The sequence below is a fragment of the Clarias gariepinus genome, chromosome 17 (assembly GCF_024256425.1).
Source record: "Clarias gariepinus isolate MV-2021 ecotype Netherlands chromosome 17, CGAR_prim_01v2, whole genome shotgun sequence".
Classification (NCBI taxonomy): domain Eukaryota; kingdom Metazoa; phylum Chordata; class Actinopteri; order Siluriformes; family Clariidae; genus Clarias; species Clarias gariepinus.
In genome coordinates this window covers 616,019-635,000 of record NC_071116.1, presented here as the reverse complement: position 1 = coordinate 635,000, position 18,982 = coordinate 616,019, and the positions used below count along the sequence as shown (strand labels likewise).

Sequence of the window (18,982 nt, the reverse complement as noted above, 5' to 3'; positions counted from 1 at the left end):
AACACTCTCTCTCTTACACACACACACACACACACGTGGTCTCCAGCCCACTTCAGTAAGATCGTTAATAAACACACACACACACACACACGGACGGACGGACGGACGGACGGAGAGTGAAGCCGCGCGCGCTCACCTGCAGCTGCTGGAGATCAAAGCGCCGCCACCGCTGGCACATCAGTCCTGCGCGCGCTGCCGCCATCTTCCCTCATAATGAACCCACTGAGAGAGAGTGTGTGTGTGTGTGTGTGTGTGAGAGAGAGAGAGAGATGGAGGAGTAATTCGGGGTGAAAAGTGGAAGGAGCGCGCGCAAAAACACGGAGCGGAGCGGGAAGCGCGAGCGGTCAGTCCTAATGAACGCGCGCTCCCGTGTACCGTACAGAGAGGTGTTGCGCGCTCCCGTCACTTCGACCTACTGTCTCACCTGAAACAGAAATATTATCGTTACAGTTCTGAAGTAGTTTTGGAGGATTATGAATGAGAGAGGGTCGATAGAATAACATGATCATGAGGGCGGAGCGCCATCTAGCGGCAGAACCGCACACACACACACACACACACTGAGCGCTGCACGGTGTGTGTATACGAGATGACTTATCAGCTCATGTAAAAGAGCTTACACTATATTATATTATATTATATTATTTTATATTATATTATAAAAGCATTTCTCTCTTCAGGTGTGTGAGGTGCTGCAAGTAAAACCCTAGTTGTTGTTAGGACACATGATTGGGGCGTGGGCGTGGCACTGGGCCTTCACAGGAGATTTAACTACATAGTTCATACACACTTGCACTTTCATTATGCATGTCATAAACTCAACAGGAAGTCAGTGACTTTGGGAAAATTTTGGGCAAAATGCACCCAATGGAGTTTAATATACTCCTTCTAGGGGATTTACAGGATCATCACCAAACCGGGCCAATAAAATCTCAAGACATTGAGGATGCAAAATCCCCAAGGTATTGTTGATATCTCAAACAATTCAGCCGTTGCGATGCGATGCCACTTATGCCAAAAAGTGTCTAATAACTCCCTAAGTTATATATAATTATATAGTTATATATTAGTCCTAATGATATTGGTATTTACCTTTTAAATGAATGTGCCCACTGTCTTCCTGGGATGCCTAGGCGGCTGTTCAGGTGTGTGACGTACTGGTGGTAAAAGGTTGTTGCGTGAAAAATAATGCCTGCTGTTTATATTTTTAGCAGCAACATTACTTTAACTACTTACACTTCCATTACTCTACTTAACATAGCAGACTAGCCAGAGACATCTACTCATGACTCAAATGATTTAATGACTTAATTAACTTAATCATCAAATACCTAAAGATCTTCTACCGGACAAATTACACCAATACAGTTTAGCTCCATTTTGAGGATCAGTTTAAGGTTAAAGAAGTCGTTCTGCATACGCGCGTCTGCCAAATGCCTAAATGTAAATGTAAGAAGCATTAAAAAGGGGCGTGTCCATAACCAATGTCTACTGCATTTACACATTTGGCAGACGCTCTTATCCAGAGCGACTTACATTTTTATCTCATTACACATCTGAGCAGTTAAGGGTTAAGGGCCGCGCTCAAGGGCCCAACAGTGGCAACCTGGTGGTTGTGGGGTTTGAACCTGGGATCTTCCGAACCGTGGTCCAATGCCTTAACCACTGAGCTAATTTGATTAAATATGGTACCATGTTGTTCACTCATACCTATCTCTCTCTCTCTCTCTGTATAAACCTACCTCAATTTATCTCTGTGTACTGAACAACAAAGTTGGTTTTATATGCCAGAAATTCACCAACATATATTTGTAGCTACATGTAACATTATAGCAGCTATAAGCACTCGTACCTTTACCAGCATCTCTTTACTGTCTCTCTTCAAGCTAATAAGGGTAAAAAAGTTCTTCCAACCTATTGAGAAACCACCAAACATAAACTCCTCTGGCCTCAACATGTGAGAAAGCCCAAAATTACAGCTTTAAATCTGACATTGGAGACTCCTTCCATTATTAAATCAATGTCTTCTTACAGAAACTTTCACTACATCAACACATGTAGGTTTAATCTGTAACTATTCAGCAGTGCAGTGGTGTAATAATATATTAATAACATGGAAAAGGATTATAATGAAAGTGCAGTCTGTTTGTTTGTGCATGTGTGAACATTTTATTTGACAAAATATTACAACTCATATTTAATATCTCACATTTATAACTTACACCTGTGTACCTGTTTGTATTTGGCTTCATGCTTAAGGAGCCCCTATACATATCACCCCATACCCCTATACATATCACCCCATACCCTATACATATCACCCCATACCCTATACATATCACCCCGTACCCCTATACATATCACCCCAATACCCCTATACATATCACCCCGTACCCCTATACATATCACCCCAATACCCCTATACATTTCACCCCGTACCCCTGTACATATCACCCCAATACCCCTATACATATCACCCCATACCCCTATACATATCACCCCAATACCCCAATACATATCACCCCATACCCCTATACATATCACCCCATACCCCTATACATATCACCCCATACCCTATACATATCACCCCATACCCCTATACATATCACCCCATACCCTATACATATTACCCCATACCCCTATACATATCACCCCAATACCCCTATACATATCACCCCATACCCCTATACATATCACACCATACCCCTATACATATCACCCCATACCCCTATACATATCACACCATACCCCTGTACTTATCACCCCAATACCCCAATACATATTACACCGTACCCCTGTACATATCACCCCAATACCCCAATACATATCACCCCATACCCCTATACATATCACCCCGTACCCCTGTACATATCACCCCGTACCCCTATACATATCACCCCATACCCTATACATATCACCCCATACCCCTATACATATCACCCCGTACCCCTGTACATATCACCCCAATACCCCTATACATATCACCCCATACCCCTATACATATCACCCCAATACCCCAATACATATCACCCCATACCCCTATACATATCACCCCGTACCCCTATACATATCACACCGTACCCCTGTACATATCACCCCATACCCCTATACATATCACCCCATACCCCTATACATATCACCCCGTACCCCTGTACATATCACCCCGTACCCCTATACATATCACCCCATACCCCTATACATATCACCCCGTACCCCTATACATATCACCCCGTACCCCTGTACATATCACCCCAATACCCCTATACATATCACCCCATACCCCTATACATATCACCCCAATACCCCTATACATATCACCCCATACCCCTATACATATCACCCCGTACCCCTATACATATCACCCCAATACCCCTATACATATCACCCCATACCCCTATACATATCACCCCATACCCCTATACATATCACCCCGTACCCCTATACATATCACCCCGTACCCCTGTACATATCACCCCAATACCCCAATACATATCACCCCATACCCCTATACATATCACACCGTACCCTCGTACATATCACCCCGTACCCCTGTACATATCACCCCAATACCCCTATACATATCACCCCATACCCCTATACATATCACCCCAATACCCCAATACATATCACCCCATACCCGTATACATATCACACCGTACCCCTGTACATATCACCCCATACCCCTATACATATCACCCCATACCCCTATACATATTACCCCATACCCCTATACATATAACCCCCATACCCCTGTACATATCACCCCAATACCCCTATACATATCACCCCATACCCCTATACATATCACCCCCATACCCCTATACATATAACCCCCATACCCCTGTACATATCACCCCAATACCCCTGTACATATCACCCCCATACCTCTATACATATCACCCCCATATTTCTGTACATATCACCCTATTTTATTACATTTCTCCCAAACAGCTGTAATTGTGCCTATATTATATCTGTGAGATAATTGATTTGTTTATCGTTACAGTAAAAGGCGTTGAGCTGAATAAAGGATGTGACAGAAATAGAGCTATTATTAACATTCTAGTGGAACTGAAGGTTATTCCTGAACACTAAAGCAGAAAGCTGAACCCGACGTGAGGCTCCTTTACTCAGACTGAGCCGCCTATTGTGTGCTTTCTTTATTTAAACATGTTCTTTTATGCAGAGGAGTTGAGCTCTCTTCAGTGTGTGTGTGTGTGTGTGTGTGTGGTAGTTTCCATGTTGGGTGTGTGAACAGCAGGTGGAAGGAGTCAAGGTCTGGCTGTTCATTTGAGCGACGACACAAATGTCAGGAATGACGAGTCCTCCTCCAACTGCTCTCACACATGCCAGCACTGATCCATCAGTTACCTTCAGAGACTCAGGAGGGAGCAAGGGGACATAAAAACAAGGGGTTGGGGTAATAAAAATGAGGGAGGGAAGAAGGAATCGGGAAAACTAGATAGGACATGTCTCGTAACTTTACATCTATTGTGAAGTGCTGATTGACAAGATCTCTCTGTAGGGACAGGGACAGGTTGAGGGGAGGGGCCAGTATTAGGGGTGGAGTCAGTATGAGGGACGGGCTCATGTTGAGGGCCAGGATGAACTGATAATTATTTTATACTGTCAGACACATCTAAGTTTATAAAAACATGTTACAAAGCCACTTCAGAAAATCCTCATGGTTTCCTCAAGGGTTCTTCAAAGGTTCTTCAAGGGTTCTCCAGAGTTCCTCTAACAGTTCCTGAAACTCCCAAAACTCTCTTGACTAAACCTACACAAAGTAAGCGAACACAGAGATGTTTTAGAGTTGTAAGTGTGAGATCTTCAGGCTCTGAATGAAACACACACATATAAAGTGTGTGTATAAAGTGTGTAAAGTAAAAAGATACAGAAGGTTTTCAGTCAGTCAGGAAACGATTGATGTTTTGTTGTAGTAAATCCTGAACCTGGATATTTAATTCGGGAAGTAGTTCCGTACGACTCTGTGGTGGTTTAAAGGTCCAGGTGATGGAGATCAGAGTTCCACTATCTAACCTTTGCTAACCAGCTGAAAGGTCACTGGATCATTGCTGCAGTCAGGAGTAAGAGCTGGACTTACTATATGATTACTATATGAAGTCTGCATCACTTCACTGTTTTATTCTACACATTACAGATTTTACAGGATCAGATCTCTAGCAAGAAAGATAAGATCTTATATCCCAGTCTTCTCCAGAACATCACAAAGACCTTCACCGGGGTCAGGACTCCACGTGCTCCCTGAACCACGCTTACACACTCATGGAATCCTGGAACACGTTCATACCTTCAGGGAAGAGAAACTCCATAGATCTGATAACCTGCTGATTCAGTACATTCGCGGGGGGTTGGAACGCTCTTACTTTTAGTATTAAACACAGCTCTGGTTTCTACTAGACATGTTCCCTGGTCATGTGACTTCTCCAGGTGTGTGAGGTGTGTGAGTGATCTCCATCACACTCATTCAGGACGTGTTGATCAGATTTCCTCTGTGAAGTTTAATGATGTCTCGGACACTTGGCAACCCGGTTCCACTCTTCTGAAACACGTCATTTCCACGATCACGTGACACGTCTCCCTCACGTCTGTGTATGAAATGAGAAGCTCCTCGTTACAGCTGAAACACATTGATCACAGCAGTCATTATCCAATCACATCCTCGTCAATACTCACTCATATAATCACAGACGGGACCTTCTGGCCAGACACTGTCTTATATTAATATATATTTACCTTAACCTATAAAATAAATAATGATTCGGCAGAGTAATGTTCTTGGATGATGTCATGTGGACACACACACACACACACACACACACACACACACAAATCACAATTTATACCATATTACAAAAACATGTAAATATGAACAGAACATAAAGAGTTAATACACTTCCACTGCAGGACATAATGATGGAAGGACTAATGTAAAATCTCTTTATTGTAATCAGACACACACACACCACACACACACACACACACACACCACACACACAGCTTGTTTGGACAATGACATGTGTTGTTAAAACAACACACACACACACACACACTCTCTTAAGATAGCAGGACTTCACACCGAGCATCTGTCCTTTACACCAGCGGGGGCTGTGAGTTAGGGTGTGGTGGGGGGTATTTGGGGGTATTTGTGGTGTGGTGGGGGTCAGTGTTCATTCTCTATAAGGAAACAATGCCTCTGTTGTTCCTCCTCCTTTATCTAAACTTAGAACAAACATCCGAAGGCGCTGGAGTATATAAAGCGTGAAAAGATTTTCTCCTGCGTCTCCTCATCTGTCCTTCAATCAGGAAGAGAACAAGAAGATCAGCACAATGGTAGGCCTCCTCTACTCTCCTAGACAGACAGACAGACAGACAGACAGACAGACAGGCAGACAGACAGACAGGCAGACAGACAGATAAGTTTTTCTGTAGTAATGTGTACTAAATGCACTGCGCTCTGATTGGTCGTCAGGTGTTGATTAATTCTCTCCAACAGCAGCTCAGACGATAGTGCAGGTTTATATAACAGGCTCGCTCTGATACATTATCGTTTCCATGGTACCAGCTCGCCCAGAGGAATAATAAACAGGTTACAATAAGAGTGTTGATGTGGTGAAGATGTGGAGTCTCCAGTGTCAGAGGTAAAGCCGTGACTTCCCCAGATCTTCAGGACAGAGGAGTTTACGCTTCTTTACGGTTTCTCAGTAATGCGATTTAACAAGCTGCAGTTTTTTTTTTCTCTTATTAACTTAAAGAGAAGCTGCTGAGGGAGCGAGTGTTTATAGCGGCTGTAATGTCAGTGACAAGAGGAACTCGCGCGCTTCACAAACATTACTGTAACTATAAATAGATGAAAAGTATGATGTGTCGCTCTTTAATACACCAAACCCTGTAACTGTTACTGTGGTGTAAGAGGAATAAAGCACTTAGAGGGCGAGCTGTTGGAGGAGATGATTCGGGGTGATGAGAGGGACGCCTCCTGGTGTGCAGCACCTTATAATCCTTAGTTAATACAGAGGGGGTGAGTGACCTGAGGGCTACAGTAACGTGTGTGTGTTTAAATCTCAGGCTCCCAAAAAGGCAAAGAAGAAGGAAGCCGCGAGCTCCAACGTCTTCAGCATGTTCGAGCAGTCTCAGATCCAAGAGTTTAAGGAGGTGAGACACAATCACAGCAGCAAGAAGGAGATTAATAAGAACAAGAATCGGACAAGAATTTAGTTATAATTATTTACAAAACAACGTCCTCGCTTCACCTTCCTCACTGTCCTCACAGGCTTTCACCATCATGGACCAGAACAGAGACGGCTTCATCGACAAGAACGACCTGAGGGACACCTTCGCTGCCCTGGGTGAGAGACACAGAGGGACAGAAGGAAAGAGAGACACAGAGGGACAGAGGGACACAGAGGGACAGACAGATAGACTGCTCTACATGATACTTTCTTATCTGTTGTGTGTGTGTGTGTGTGTATCAGGACGTCTGAACGTGGGTAATGATGAGCTGGATGAGATGCTGAAGGAAGCTCCAGGTCCCATAAATTTCACCATCTTCCTCAGCATGTTTGGAGAGAAACTCAAGGGTGAGAACACAAACACAAACACACACACACACACACACACATTTTAAACACACACTAACCTCTCTGCTCTGCTTCTGCAGGAACGGATCCTGAGGAGAACATTCTGGCCGCCTTTAAGATTTTCGACCCTGAGGGAACGGGGATCATTAAAGGAGACGAGTGAGTGATGGAGCTCTGAGGGGACCAGTCACACACACACACACACACACACACACACACACACACACAATATTTAATCTATTCTAATTATTTTATTGAATTTATTGGTAGATCTCTCATTCCTGGTATTCTGTAGTATTTAATAATTGTAGAAATTTTATATATATTTTTTATTTTGATTTGGTTAATTTGTTTCTGCTTTGATTTTCAAATGTTTTGTTGAATTAAATTATTGAAATCTGTTTATTTCCACATTTCAGGATCAAATATCATCTCATGTCCCAAGCAGACAAATTCACAGAGGCAGAAGTGAGTCTCGCTCTTCATCCGTCCGATCTATCGCCCGTCTCATCCGTGTACTCTTGCATGTCTTTTATTCGTCTTTATCGATGTAATTAAGTGTTCGTTCCTTTCTTCCTTCCCTCCGTCTCTATCAGATAAACCAGATGTTCACAAACTTCCCGCTGGACGTCGCAGGAAACCTGGACTACAAGAACCTGTGCTACGTCATCACTCACGGAGAGGACAAGGAGCAGGAGTGAGCCTCGCCCCGCCTCACCCGTGTGTGTGTGTGTGTTTATGTGTGTGTTTGTGTTTCTTTGCCTTTGTCAATAAAGAGTTAAAAACTCACATCAGGATCTCAGTAATTTCTTCAGAAAACACTAGAATGTTTTATTAAAGATTTCTCCGGCAAGGTGTGTGTGTGTGTGTGTGTGTGTGTGTAAGAGAGAGGACTGAATCTCAGACTAAATAATGAATTCTAAACAAGTAAACAGAACGGAGACACAAATAAGGAATAAATAATGTCCTTTCTTTCTTTAACTATCATCATCACTTTTCACACACACACACACACACACACACACACACACACACACACCTGTACTACTGAATAAACTCTGCACTGAAACCTTTAGTATTAATTTTTTATTTGTACATTATAAAAACATACTTTATTAACATGCAATAAAATAGAGCGTTACTCTCAGCTGGAGAACAGACGACAGAAAAAGAGAGACTCTGAGCCGTTCTAATATTTTAATGACATTTTAAATAAAATTATAAATTCAACATCAAATGTGCCACTTAACCAGTGTACAGTTATCATCATCATCATCATCAACATCAGCAGCTAAACATAATTTTTTAAATGCAATCCTCTCCCATCACAGCACACGGTTATGATCCTGCAGGATGATGAAGAGTTTCAACGGCCGAGGTCTCACAGGAACAAGAGCTCAGCACCAAACCAACAGAAACTAAACACACGATTCAGCATCAAACACCAGGAAGACTCACGCTGATCTCACTGATCTCATCACTGATCTCACTGATCTCACCGTCCTGAGTCCTGGAGGTCACTTACAGCCATGAGACGAGCGCATAAACCACCTCAATAATATTAATTACTCCTGTTTTAACTGTAAGATAAAAGAATCTTTAGAATATAATCCATCTTTGTGTGTACGTACAGTGCTTTGTGTGTGTGTGTGTGTGTGTGTGTGTATAATTTACTGTAACAGACTCTGATCATGTGAACCAACAGGTAATTTTATAAAAATAATCTTGAATAATCTTGAAACCGGTGATCTGTACCAGTTATGGAGGAATCGTCGATGAACTGCCGCTTCATTTATTTATATATTTATTCTCAGTGTTTAGACGCCCCGAGCCGATCGTCTGGTCTGAGGTCTCAGCCGAGTGCAGCCGGACAAAACGTCTCAGACTTAAATGTTTAAACTATATTCTGTATCTGATAATAATAAATGACAACAAATGCCTCTAAATTCTCTACCTGGTGCTACAGTATGTTACCCAGAATGCCTTGCAGCAGTTCATCGGCTGAGCTTCACCCCTGGTACAGAGGGCACAAACGCAGCACACCTGCTTCGCTCCCAGTGCAGGAATGATTACTGGTGTGTGTGTGTGTGTGTGTGTGTGTGTGTGTGTGCGTGCATATTTTAAAGTGTGTGTGTTAACTGGTCAGAATAGACTGGAGAACAGACGTCTGCTCAGTACACACTCTTTTAATAGGCGGAGCTCCAGAGTCTTCCTCTTCTTCTTCCTGAATAAAAAACAAACAAACAAAAAATTATGTTTTTGTTTCGCTCGAGTTAAACATGTCAGGGTCACGACATGACCTTCACCTGATCAGTGATGACACACACACACACACACACACACACACGTTCATGTAGGTTCATGTTCGGTGTGTGTGTGTGTGTGTGTGTGTGTGTGTGTATGTGTGTGTGTGTGTGTGTTCATTCTGCTGCTCTATATCACACAGCATTTTCCAGACTGACCCCAGGACACTGAACCCGTTCCTCACCCTCTTGTTGTTCCCGCCCCGGCCTGGTCACCTGACCCTCACCTGATTAACGCTGAACCAGTTCCCTTTACATGTTTACTCTAATAGTAATGATTATTATTATATAAGTTATTATAATGTGCAGGACTTACCTGAGCTGTAACAGGTAAAATATCTTCTTTAATCAGCGTCGGTGGTTCATCAGCCATCTCACTCTGCAGCGACGTCTCTATACACACACACAAACAACCACACACACATATATATATTTATTACACTCTAATAATAATAATAATAAAATAAATAATAATAATAATAATGTTTATAAGAAAACTTTCCAAAAATAATAAAGAGGAATATATATATATATATATATATATATATATATATATATTTTTTTTTTTCTTCCCGATTTTCTCTCTAATTTAGTGGTGGCCAATTCCTCCCAGTCACTAGGGGGCTCCACATTAAGGCTAATACTACCACTCAGTCGGGAGGGACAAAGACTATCACGTGTTTCGTCTGAACTACGTGACGCCAGCCGCATCTTTTCGAACTGTTCACTCACACACCATTGGGGGCGCATCTCCTTCCGCGTGCGTGAGCTCACAGACGCCCCTGATTGGCTGTAGAGCCGTGATTAATGTGGGAGCACTAAGTACCTCTCATCCCTCCCCCCTGAGAGAGCTCGGCCAATCAGCTCTCTCTATACCTCCGGCTGTGAGAGGTTACAGCATCACCCGGGAATCGAACCAGCGATCTCTGGATGATAGCGCGAGAACTTTACCACTGAGCATATATTATTAACAATGTAATTACTTTTATCATTTAAAAAATTACCAAATAAACAATTAATAAAAATGATAATAACCAAGTGTTTGATAATAAACATACATGTGTAAGAGGTGTGTGTGTGTGTGTGTATGTGCATGCACACACGTATCCTCACCCTCCAAACACTCCTGTCCGAGTGTGGGTGGCGGTGGTTCGTCGGGGCGGTACTCGTGGGTGTGTGATAGTGTGTGAGTGTGAGTGTGTGTGGCGGGGCTGACGGGCTCACTGCGCTGTGGACTGGAGTTGGTGCTGCTGTCGGCGGGGATCACTTTACTCTGGAACGAGTCTGAGAGAGAGCTGTGGCTGCTGTTCTCATCTACACACACACACACACACACACACAAAGAGAGAACACAAGGTAAATAAAAGTATAAAGGGTTTATTGTAAATTGTGTAATCTGGAGAACACTAAATCTGGATCTCACAGCAACGATGATCATCAACAAACCCGACACACCCTTATCACGTCCAGCACTTTACACATCAGTTCCTCTGTGTGTGTGTGTGTGTGTGTGTGTGTGTGCGCGCGCACCTTGGTAGTCTAGCAGAGCAGTGCAGGAGTTATCAGTGGTATCCTCTGAAGAGAAAGTGTTTATCTGAACCTCGGCAGCTGGAACTTTACTCTTCTCCTTCTGCAGGTCAGGAACATCACGTTAGACTTTACACCATTCATTAATCACATCACTTATACTAATGTATTGTTAAAGAGTTGTTTATTATTTATTTTCCAGATTAGTGTGTGAGTGTAAAGTCCCTGCTGGTGTTCCCTACCTCCTTGGTGTCCACTACAGGAACCCACTTGAAGATCCTCAGGGACGTGTCTCCAACAGTCACCCACTTCTTCTCCCTGATTTACATAAATACATATTTATTCATTTAATAAACGCAGAGTGTGAAGAACCTACTACTGGAAAGTTATTGTTAAGATTATATCTGTAATTGTTGGAGTGAAGGTGTCTTGTCAAACAAAACTGTGTATTTTAGGTATAAACAGTGTCCACATGACTTTATTGTTAATCCAAAACACTCACTTTTCATTGATTTTGGACTCCTGCAGGCCAGAAGAATGATCAGGACACCTTGTATAACTTACACAGTCACGGGGGAGGCAGCAGACTTTTTTAAATATGTCTGTTGTGTTTTACTAATTTTATTAATATTTACTTATTTTTTATTTAATCATTTGTTAGTGATTCTTTTGTGTGTGTGTATGTATATTCATATAAATATGGGAAAATAATTTCATTCTAAATATTTGCAGAAATTGGATGATATTCTTTATAGTTTAGTCTATTGTTATGTATGAAATTATTTATAAACTTAATTAAAAATATTGTTTAAAAAGAAGTGTGGAGAAAAGTTTGTAGGACTCCGCCCACAGATCAGCTCCTCATTAACATACAGGATAAATAAGGTGATTATATTAAATATAAAGCTACTGCACTCTCCAATGTGTCACAGTGTGTGGAGCACTGGGCTGATATTATTAATGTCTCAGCTTTACATCATGTCTATAGTGAACTAAAGGTGATCACTTCACTCCCACAGCACCTTCCCCTATCTAAACTTTAATACTTCTTTAAAATGTCCCTCATGTTAAATAAAACGCACTCCGTCATATAAATATATATATAATATATACGGGTTTATAAATACGAATAGTTTTAAACCTCGCTGCCTCAGCAAAGCCTATATGCAAATTTATTACAAATCAGCGCTTTGGCCCCGCCCCTCATTAACATGACACCTGCCTCTATGGAAACGGCTCAATGTCAACGTCTATTGGTCCACTCACACGCCAATCAACTCCTATCCCGCGGTAAGGCCCAGCCCCTTCCCGACTCAGAACTTTCTCTTCAGTAGAAATCTCTCTCTTTTTCCCCTCAGAAAGCTCCTCGTTTCGCTACTCACCATCTCCGGACTCGCTCTATCGCCGCCATCACCTTCTTAATGTCATCTTTAGCCCGGCTTCTTGTCTCCGCGCGAACCGAGCGCCCCGACATCTTTAAATGGGATTCTTATAAAGTCTGAAGTAACTAGTTAGCTTCCTCTTTTAGCCGCAACCGTGTCGCGCTCTCGCGCCGCGTCACCCTCCCAACGTCTCGCGAGACCTCACGTGACCCCGCCCCCTCGTGCTTTACCTCAGACCTGAATGTGAGCTTAGGCTTCAGTTCTCTGATTTAAAACTCTTTAAACTGAACCAAATAAGTATTGGATTCTAGATGAAGTCATTGTCAGACACTCAGACGTAACAAATAATAAATTCAATTAGAGTACTGTATTATTGGTAACTTTGTGTTAAAATATCAAAGTTCTCAACTTTATTTTTCAGAAGTATTTATCAAACTCAAAAAACATAACCCGTGGTATAAACACTCCAGTTTTATTGATTAAAAGCAGCGTGCCAGACTCAGACTCAGACCCGGCCTGCACACAGCAGGTGGGCGGACGCCCCGGTCAGTGGTTCTGGGCGCTGGTGATGGCGTCCAGTGCGGTCTGTGCGTCGGTGATCTGCTGCTGAAGGCGCTGCTTCACGCCGGCGTTGGTGCTCTTTTTCAGCAGCGCCTGCATGTCGGCGATGGCGGCGCGGTAACCCGTCACGTTGTGGAAGACGCGGATTGCGCGGTCACCGCTGCTCACCAGGAAGCGGTTGTTAATGTCGAATCTGAGGACGGTGATGTCCTCGCTGTGGACGTCGTGGAATTCCTCCTCCAACTCACCCGAGCTCGCACTGTACATGTAAACGTCTCGGCCGTTAGACACGGCGACCGCGCGCCCGTCCGGAGACAAAGCGATACGGCTCCCCTCCGACACCCGGCACGGCACGGATCGGAGGAGGTACGGGTCCTGCTGCTTCTTATACTCCACATCCGTGTCCCAGAGTCTCCACGTGCTGTCCTTAGACACCGTCACCATTCTGTGAACCAACACACACACACAATGAGCAGACTGAGAGTACACAGAGCCGAATCCCTTAATGGCTTGCACAATATAGTGTGAGTGTTGTGTGAGAGAGAGAGAGAGAGAGAGAGAAAGACTGAGACCTGCGGGAGTCGTTGGAGAAATCGAAGTCATACACTCCGGCTGAATGACCTTTAAGGTCGAAAGCTCGAGTCACTTCTTTAAACTCTCCTGTTTTAGCAAAACACACTTCCCAAACTTTAACATCAGGAGTGAAGCCACAGGCTGCAACAAATCTGCACACACAAAAAAAAACATTATTCAATAAATATTATGTTTAAATAATTTATTATACACATAAGGTTTACACATTATTCTAATAATACTTTTCATTGAACAAATACAATAAAATATAAATATTAAACAATCAAAATAACCTAAATTGCGATTAGCGAAATTGTAGGATGTTATTTTAAATTATAATTTTATAATTACAACTAAGTTTCAACTACAAATACTGTATATTAAACATCACGCAACACAACTCACACACTCCATAAACAGCTTAAAATAATTACTTTTAATCTTAAATATTAATATATTAAAACAAATATTTTAGAGACTAATACATCGAATTTGTACTGTGTAGTGGTTGGTGTGTGTGTATTGGTAGTAAGTGTGTAGTTTGTTTGTGGCTAGTGTCCAACGTGTGTATATATTGTGTGTAGTGTATATGAGTCTAGTGTGTGTAGCGTGTGCACTTACCTGCCGCAGGGAGACACAGTGTGTGTGTGCGTGTGAGAGAGAGAGAGAGTGCGCGCATGTGAGAGAGAGAGTGCGTGTGTTTGTGTATGTGTGAGAGAGAGAGAGAGAGACAGTGTGTGTGTGTGTGTGTGTGTGTGTGTGAGTCTGACCTGCCGCAGGGAGACACAGCAGCGTGTGTGGTGGTCATCTGGTTGGTGTTGATGGACGCCAACACTTCTCCCTTTAGGTCCCAGATGATGATGGTGGTGTCAACCGACGCAGTCATGATAAACTTGCCTTTAACACATGACACACACACACACACACACAGATTGAAACAGCAGATTGGACTGGAGGACCAACACCAATTATAAGAAGGGTTTGAGCAGACTTTATTTCCTGAGGAAGCTCAGATCCATCAGTGATGCGGCAGGATGCTGGAAATGTTTTTAGGAACAAGTCACAAATATAACGCCGCACATTAGCCGCATGTTTGCTGGTGTACTGTATACACGTACAGGAAGCGCCACAGAATGTAAAGTTTCAGGTGTACAAGAATTAAATGCATGATTATAGTTTGTGTGTGTGTGTGAGATGTGTATAGTGAACCTGTGTCTGCGATGGCCATGTCGATGACGACGCCTTTGTGTTTTTGGGGGAAATCCTCCGGAGCTGCTTTAAAACTGAACGTGCCGTCGTCCTTCTTGTTCATTTTAAAAATACGAATCGTCTCTCCATTCGCCAGCCATGTAATAAACGCTCTGCAGGAACATCATCATCATCATCATCACTATAAAAGACTTGGGCTTTTCTTTAGATTTGATTCTAATAAGTGTAAAAATTGTGATTGTAAGAAGTGTTTGTGAGAGAGATAGAGACAGACCTGGAGTCGGGGCTGAAGCGGACGAGCGTGGCGTGGTCGTACTCAACGTTGGCCCTCAGACATTTGTGATCTCTGAGCAGGAAGTCTTTAGTGCTCCAGATGCGGACGGTGCGATCGTCAGCGCAGGAGGCCAGGTATTTCCCGTTACTGCTGAAGTCCAGACATGTCACTGCACCGCTGTGACTCTGACAGCACACACACACACACACACACACACACACACACAGAGTAAATACTTTAAAACCATCTGAGTGCTGTGAGAATTAGCAGAGGTGGCTCCGTACCTTCAGCGAAGAGGCGAGCAGCGGGTGGGTGAAGTTGTGCTGCTGAGGTTTCTCCTTACGAGGGCGCTGCTGTGCTTTTTGCTTCTTTGCAGCGGACGACTTCACCGAGCTCTCTTCTGAGGTTTTGTAAAAACAGACATGAACATGAGTGAAACCTAAACCTCACAGCCAGAGACAACAACTATGAGTGCAAAAGTTAAATAATCAGGAGCTCTAATGGTTTATTCCTCGTCACTCAGTCAGCTTTAACCTTCTCTTCTCATCACCTCAAACATCAGAGCAGCAGCAAACATCTGGAACACCATGTTAAACTTTTATTATTCACCTTACCTTTATGTTTAATTATTTTAATTAAATTAACTTACATTATTAATTCATAGTAATTTCACATTTATTTTTACTTTGACTTTTATTGAAGCATCACATTGTAAAGCACTAAGCTGCATTTAATGTAAGAGTGATGATGTAGTTTTATTATTAGCAATGATCAACAACAATGATCGGGCCCAAACACCTGTGACACCTCCGCCTGAGCAACTAGAAACACAGCGGGTGTTTTGCAAACAACCCAAAATAACCGACTTCCTATTGAGTAGAACCCAACACATCCATGGTGCAAGTTGTTCAGCTCAGTGTGATCTAAATGTGTACTAAATGTGTACCAGATTTTACATGTATACATGCAAGTGTGTATGAGCTATGCAGCAAAATCTCCTGTAAATATGTTAAGACCCCCAAAAAGCCCTGCATGTTGGGAAAAAAATGTATCCTTATTTTCAGGCAGTTCAGTTTATACTGTAATCCTGTAAGTATAAATATTTAGATTAAATGTTTTTTTATCTAAGAAAATAATTCCCTCCTACCACATGGGTGCTGTCCTGATAATGTGTGAATAATTTAGAAAAATTTAATAAATTAGGGAACCATCTGAACGATTTTAGAGGAATTGCAAACCATCTATAATATTGTATATACAGCGGGGCCTCGGCATACAAATGTAATCCATTCTGGAGGCAGGTTTTTAAGGTGAAATTTTATATTGTGAATTGCACTGTCCCATCAACAATCAAAACATTTAGATAAGACATGTAAATGGAGTAATATATTAAATAAACAGACATTAAACCTCACTTAACCTTAATCTATGATTTCTCTTGGCACCGCTGCTTTAAAAACAAAACTGAAAGTGTCTTCCTTTTCTTCTATCTACCGTCCTTGATTACTTTCTTGGGGCCCATGGTGCTGTGTCTTCACTACATCTTTCACGAAATAAAAAAAATGCACCCCTCCATATATATACAAATATATAACTATATGTTTTTTTTATTAACAATAATAATAATAATAATAAAAAATATAGTTGCGGCAATGATGAGCGGGCCCAAGCACCCTGCGCCATCTCCACCCGGGGCGCACCACACACTTCACATACTATATAGAGCTAATGTCAGGGGCGTGCGTGTGTGCGTGCATGTGTAAGATGCGTGTGTATGTGAGTGTTAACATTTGTGATGTGTACATATGAAGAATAGTCCACAGATGCTGGAAAAACAAAGAACAGAAAGGGGGAAAAGAAAAAAAATCCTTAGAAAAACAAGAGGGTCCTACCTGGGCCCTAATAACAATAATAAAAAAAGTTTTAAAAAGGACAAACAACTGTGGACATTTAAAAAGGACAAACAAACAGAGCTGCAGGTGTTAAGAGCTGCCTAGTGTATGTACACTGTTTGTGTGTAATGCATTCTGCTGTACTAAGGCATTCTGATATGTGAAGCTACACTGCAGAGGAGTCCAGCAGATCTGACCTTTAACCTTAGTTAGATCAGGGTCACGTGGTTTCATTATTTAACTTTTAATTAAAGGCCCTGTGTTCAACATGCATGACTGAGTTACACTGAAACAGGAGAACACACACACTCACTCACTCACTCACACACACTCACCAGCTGCTTTGTTGTCCTGCTCCTCCTCTCCACTCTCTTTAGCTTTCTGCTTGCTAACTGCTACAGCGACTAAAAGAATCAGCGCTCCAATGATCACTGACACGGCCACGAGCGCAGCAAACTCCATGTCCAAGTCTGCCACGTTACACACACACACACACACACACACAAACTCTCTGTCCCTCTCACACACTCCCCCCTCTCTCTCTTTCTCTCTCTCACACACACACACACTGCTAGAAACACTACATGGAACTCTTCCGCTTTCCTGTCCGCGCATGCGCACTAGCACAAACACGCCAATACGCATGCGTGAAAATGGGCTAACCGTCTCGACTGATTCGGCGCGTCACTGCGGACATAAGCGAACATTTTAACGCCTCGGATTAATAACACTTTCTCTTAGAAATCAAATAAAATTCAATATAACCGCAGTTTTTTTGTAATAAGAAGTAAAAAGGGTAAGGTTTAAATGAAAGTAGCCGCCCAATGGAATTCAGAGTTACACATTACGTCAATGGAAATACCGGAAGTGAATCGCTCACGTGATTAATGAATGGACTTAAAACAATGTCTTAAAACCTGTGGGGTAGTTACCATTAATAATGAATATTATAAGTTTCTTTACAACTTTGTACATTAAGATTTTTATTACAGGAAAAATATATATAAATATATATAAATGAAAGTTTAACAAAGTTATAAAGTTTTCATGGTCAAAATCTATAAGATGAAAAATAATTAATTAAACACACTCAAGGCGGCACGGTGGTGTAGGGGTTAGCACTGTCGCCCAGCACCTCCAGGGTGTGGGTTCGATTCCCGCCCGTGCATGGAGATTGCATGTTCTCCCCGTGCTTGGTGGGTTTCCTCTGTGTGCTCGACTTTCGTCCAAAGACATACAGATTATGTTCACTGGCATTCCCAAATTGCCCGTTGTGTGTCTGTGTGTGTATCCCAACTCTCCTGGGATAGGCTTCAGGCCCCCCGCAACCCTGTCCACAAGATAAAGTGGTATAGATAGTAAACACATCAGTTAATTATGTAGTTTGTGTATGTTAGTAATATATGAAATTTCATTAAGCAATTTAATGTTGGTTATTACATTTAACTAGAAATTGTATCTGAGTAACTAATCAACCAAATAATTAATTAATGTATTAGTTTAGCTTACTTTTGTCTTAGGAGTATAAATACAATATTTACTTCTGCAATTATATCTGTTAAAACCTTATGCGACCTATCTAGTGAAAAAAACTTAATATTTTGGAATCTAATCTCTCTTCCTCACACACAGCGTGAATAACTGACTTCCTGCATTTGAC

The 18,982-nt window shown here is 42.2% G+C and overlaps 4 protein-coding genes across 6 annotated transcripts in view; 1 reads left to right on the top strand and 3 right to left on the bottom strand.

Moving 5' to 3' along the window:
- Positions 1 to 387, bottom strand: part of cux1a (cut-like homeobox 1a) — a 33,878-nt gene extending 33,491 nt beyond the window's left edge. The window contains exon 1 of one of the 2 annotated variants that reach the window (XM_053515998.1): positions 137 to 387. In XM_053515998.1, the coding sequence (XP_053371973.1) occupies positions 137 to 202 (66 nt within the window). In that variant the 5' untranslated portion in view covers positions 203 to 387. The remainder of the gene's footprint in view (positions 1 to 136) is intronic. The other variant, XM_053515997.1, reaches the window with a different exon arrangement.
- Positions 388 to 6,266: 5,879 nt separating this feature from the next.
- On the top strand, positions 6,267 to 8,390 carry myl10 (myosin, light chain 10, regulatory). The gene is made up of 7 exons (XM_053516002.1): positions 6,267 to 6,354; positions 7,090 to 7,176; positions 7,295 to 7,370; positions 7,497 to 7,601; positions 7,682 to 7,760; positions 8,021 to 8,069; positions 8,198 to 8,390. The coding sequence occupies exons 1-7, from the start codon at positions 6,352 to 6,354 to the stop codon at positions 8,300 to 8,302; spliced, it is 504 nt and encodes a 167-aa protein (XP_053371977.1). The 5' UTR covers positions 6,267 to 6,351; the 3' UTR covers positions 8,303 to 8,390.
- A 290-nt stretch (positions 8,391 to 8,680) lies between these two features.
- On the bottom strand, positions 8,681 to 12,971 carry bcl7ba (BAF chromatin remodeling complex subunit BCL7B a). Of its 2 annotated transcripts, XM_053515717.1 has the most exons (7): positions 12,814 to 12,971; positions 11,674 to 11,749; positions 11,435 to 11,534; positions 11,018 to 11,218; positions 10,221 to 10,297; positions 9,784 to 9,825; positions 8,681 to 9,181 (listed from the first exon to the last, which is right to left on the bottom strand). In XM_053515717.1, exons 1-7 carry the CDS (start codon positions 12,903 to 12,905, stop codon positions 9,167 to 9,169), a joined length of 603 nt encoding a protein of 200 aa, XP_053371692.1. In that variant the 5' UTR covers positions 12,906 to 12,971; the 3' UTR covers positions 8,681 to 9,166. The 2 variants fall into 2 exon arrangements, with proteins under 2 accessions (XP_053371692.1, XP_053371691.1); XM_053515716.1 differs by lacking the exon at positions 8,681 to 9,181 and having other exon boundaries at positions 9,242 to 9,825.
- A 300-nt stretch (positions 12,972 to 13,271) lies between these two features.
- Positions 13,272 to 17,891, bottom strand: tbl2 (transducin beta like 2). Its single transcript, XM_053515714.1, has 7 exons — positions 17,658 to 17,891; positions 15,715 to 15,830; positions 15,431 to 15,615; positions 15,157 to 15,308; positions 14,718 to 14,844; positions 13,947 to 14,099; positions 13,272 to 13,819 (listed from the first exon to the last, which is right to left on the bottom strand). The coding sequence occupies exons 1-7, from the start codon at positions 17,782 to 17,784 to the stop codon at positions 13,360 to 13,362; spliced, it is 1,320 nt and encodes a 439-aa protein (XP_053371689.1). The 5' UTR covers positions 17,785 to 17,891; the 3' UTR covers positions 13,272 to 13,359.
- Positions 17,892 to 18,982: the final 1,091 nt, after the last annotated feature.

Bases quoted from the DNA above. Each gene is read 5' to 3' on its own strand.
- myl10 (XM_053516002.1), top strand. The intron at 7,602-7,681 runs GTGAGAACACAA...CTGCTTCTGCAG, and splicing joins GTTTGGAGAGAAACTCAAGG to GAACGGATCCTGAGGAGAAC. The intron at 7,761-8,020 runs GTGAGTGATGGA...TCCACATTTCAG, and splicing joins GGGATCATTAAAGGAGACGA to GATCAAATATCATCTCATGT.
- bcl7ba (XM_053515716.1), bottom strand. From the start codon at position 12,905: ATGTCGGGGCGCTCGGTTCGCGCGGAGACAAGAAGCCGGGCTAAAGAT. The intron at 11,750-12,813 runs GTGAGTAGCGAA...TATGTAAATCAG, and splicing joins ATAGAGCGAGTCCGGAGATG to GGAGAAGAAGTGGGTGACTG. The intron at 11,219-11,434 runs GTGCGCGCGCAC...GTGTGTGTGTAG, and splicing joins TGCTCTGCTAGACTACCAAG to ATGAGAACAGCAGCCACAGC.
- tbl2 (XM_053515714.1), bottom strand. From the start codon at position 17,784: ATGGAGTTTGCTGCGCTCGTGGCCGTGTCAGTGATCATTGGAGCGCTG. The intron at 15,309-15,430 runs GTCTGTCTCTAT...ATGTTCCTGCAG, and splicing joins CGCTTCAGCCCCGACTCCAG to AGCGTTTATTACATGGCTGG. The intron at 14,845-15,156 runs GTTCACTATACA...CATGTGTTAAAG, and splicing joins CATGGCCATCGCAGACACAG to GCAAGTTTATCATGACTGCG.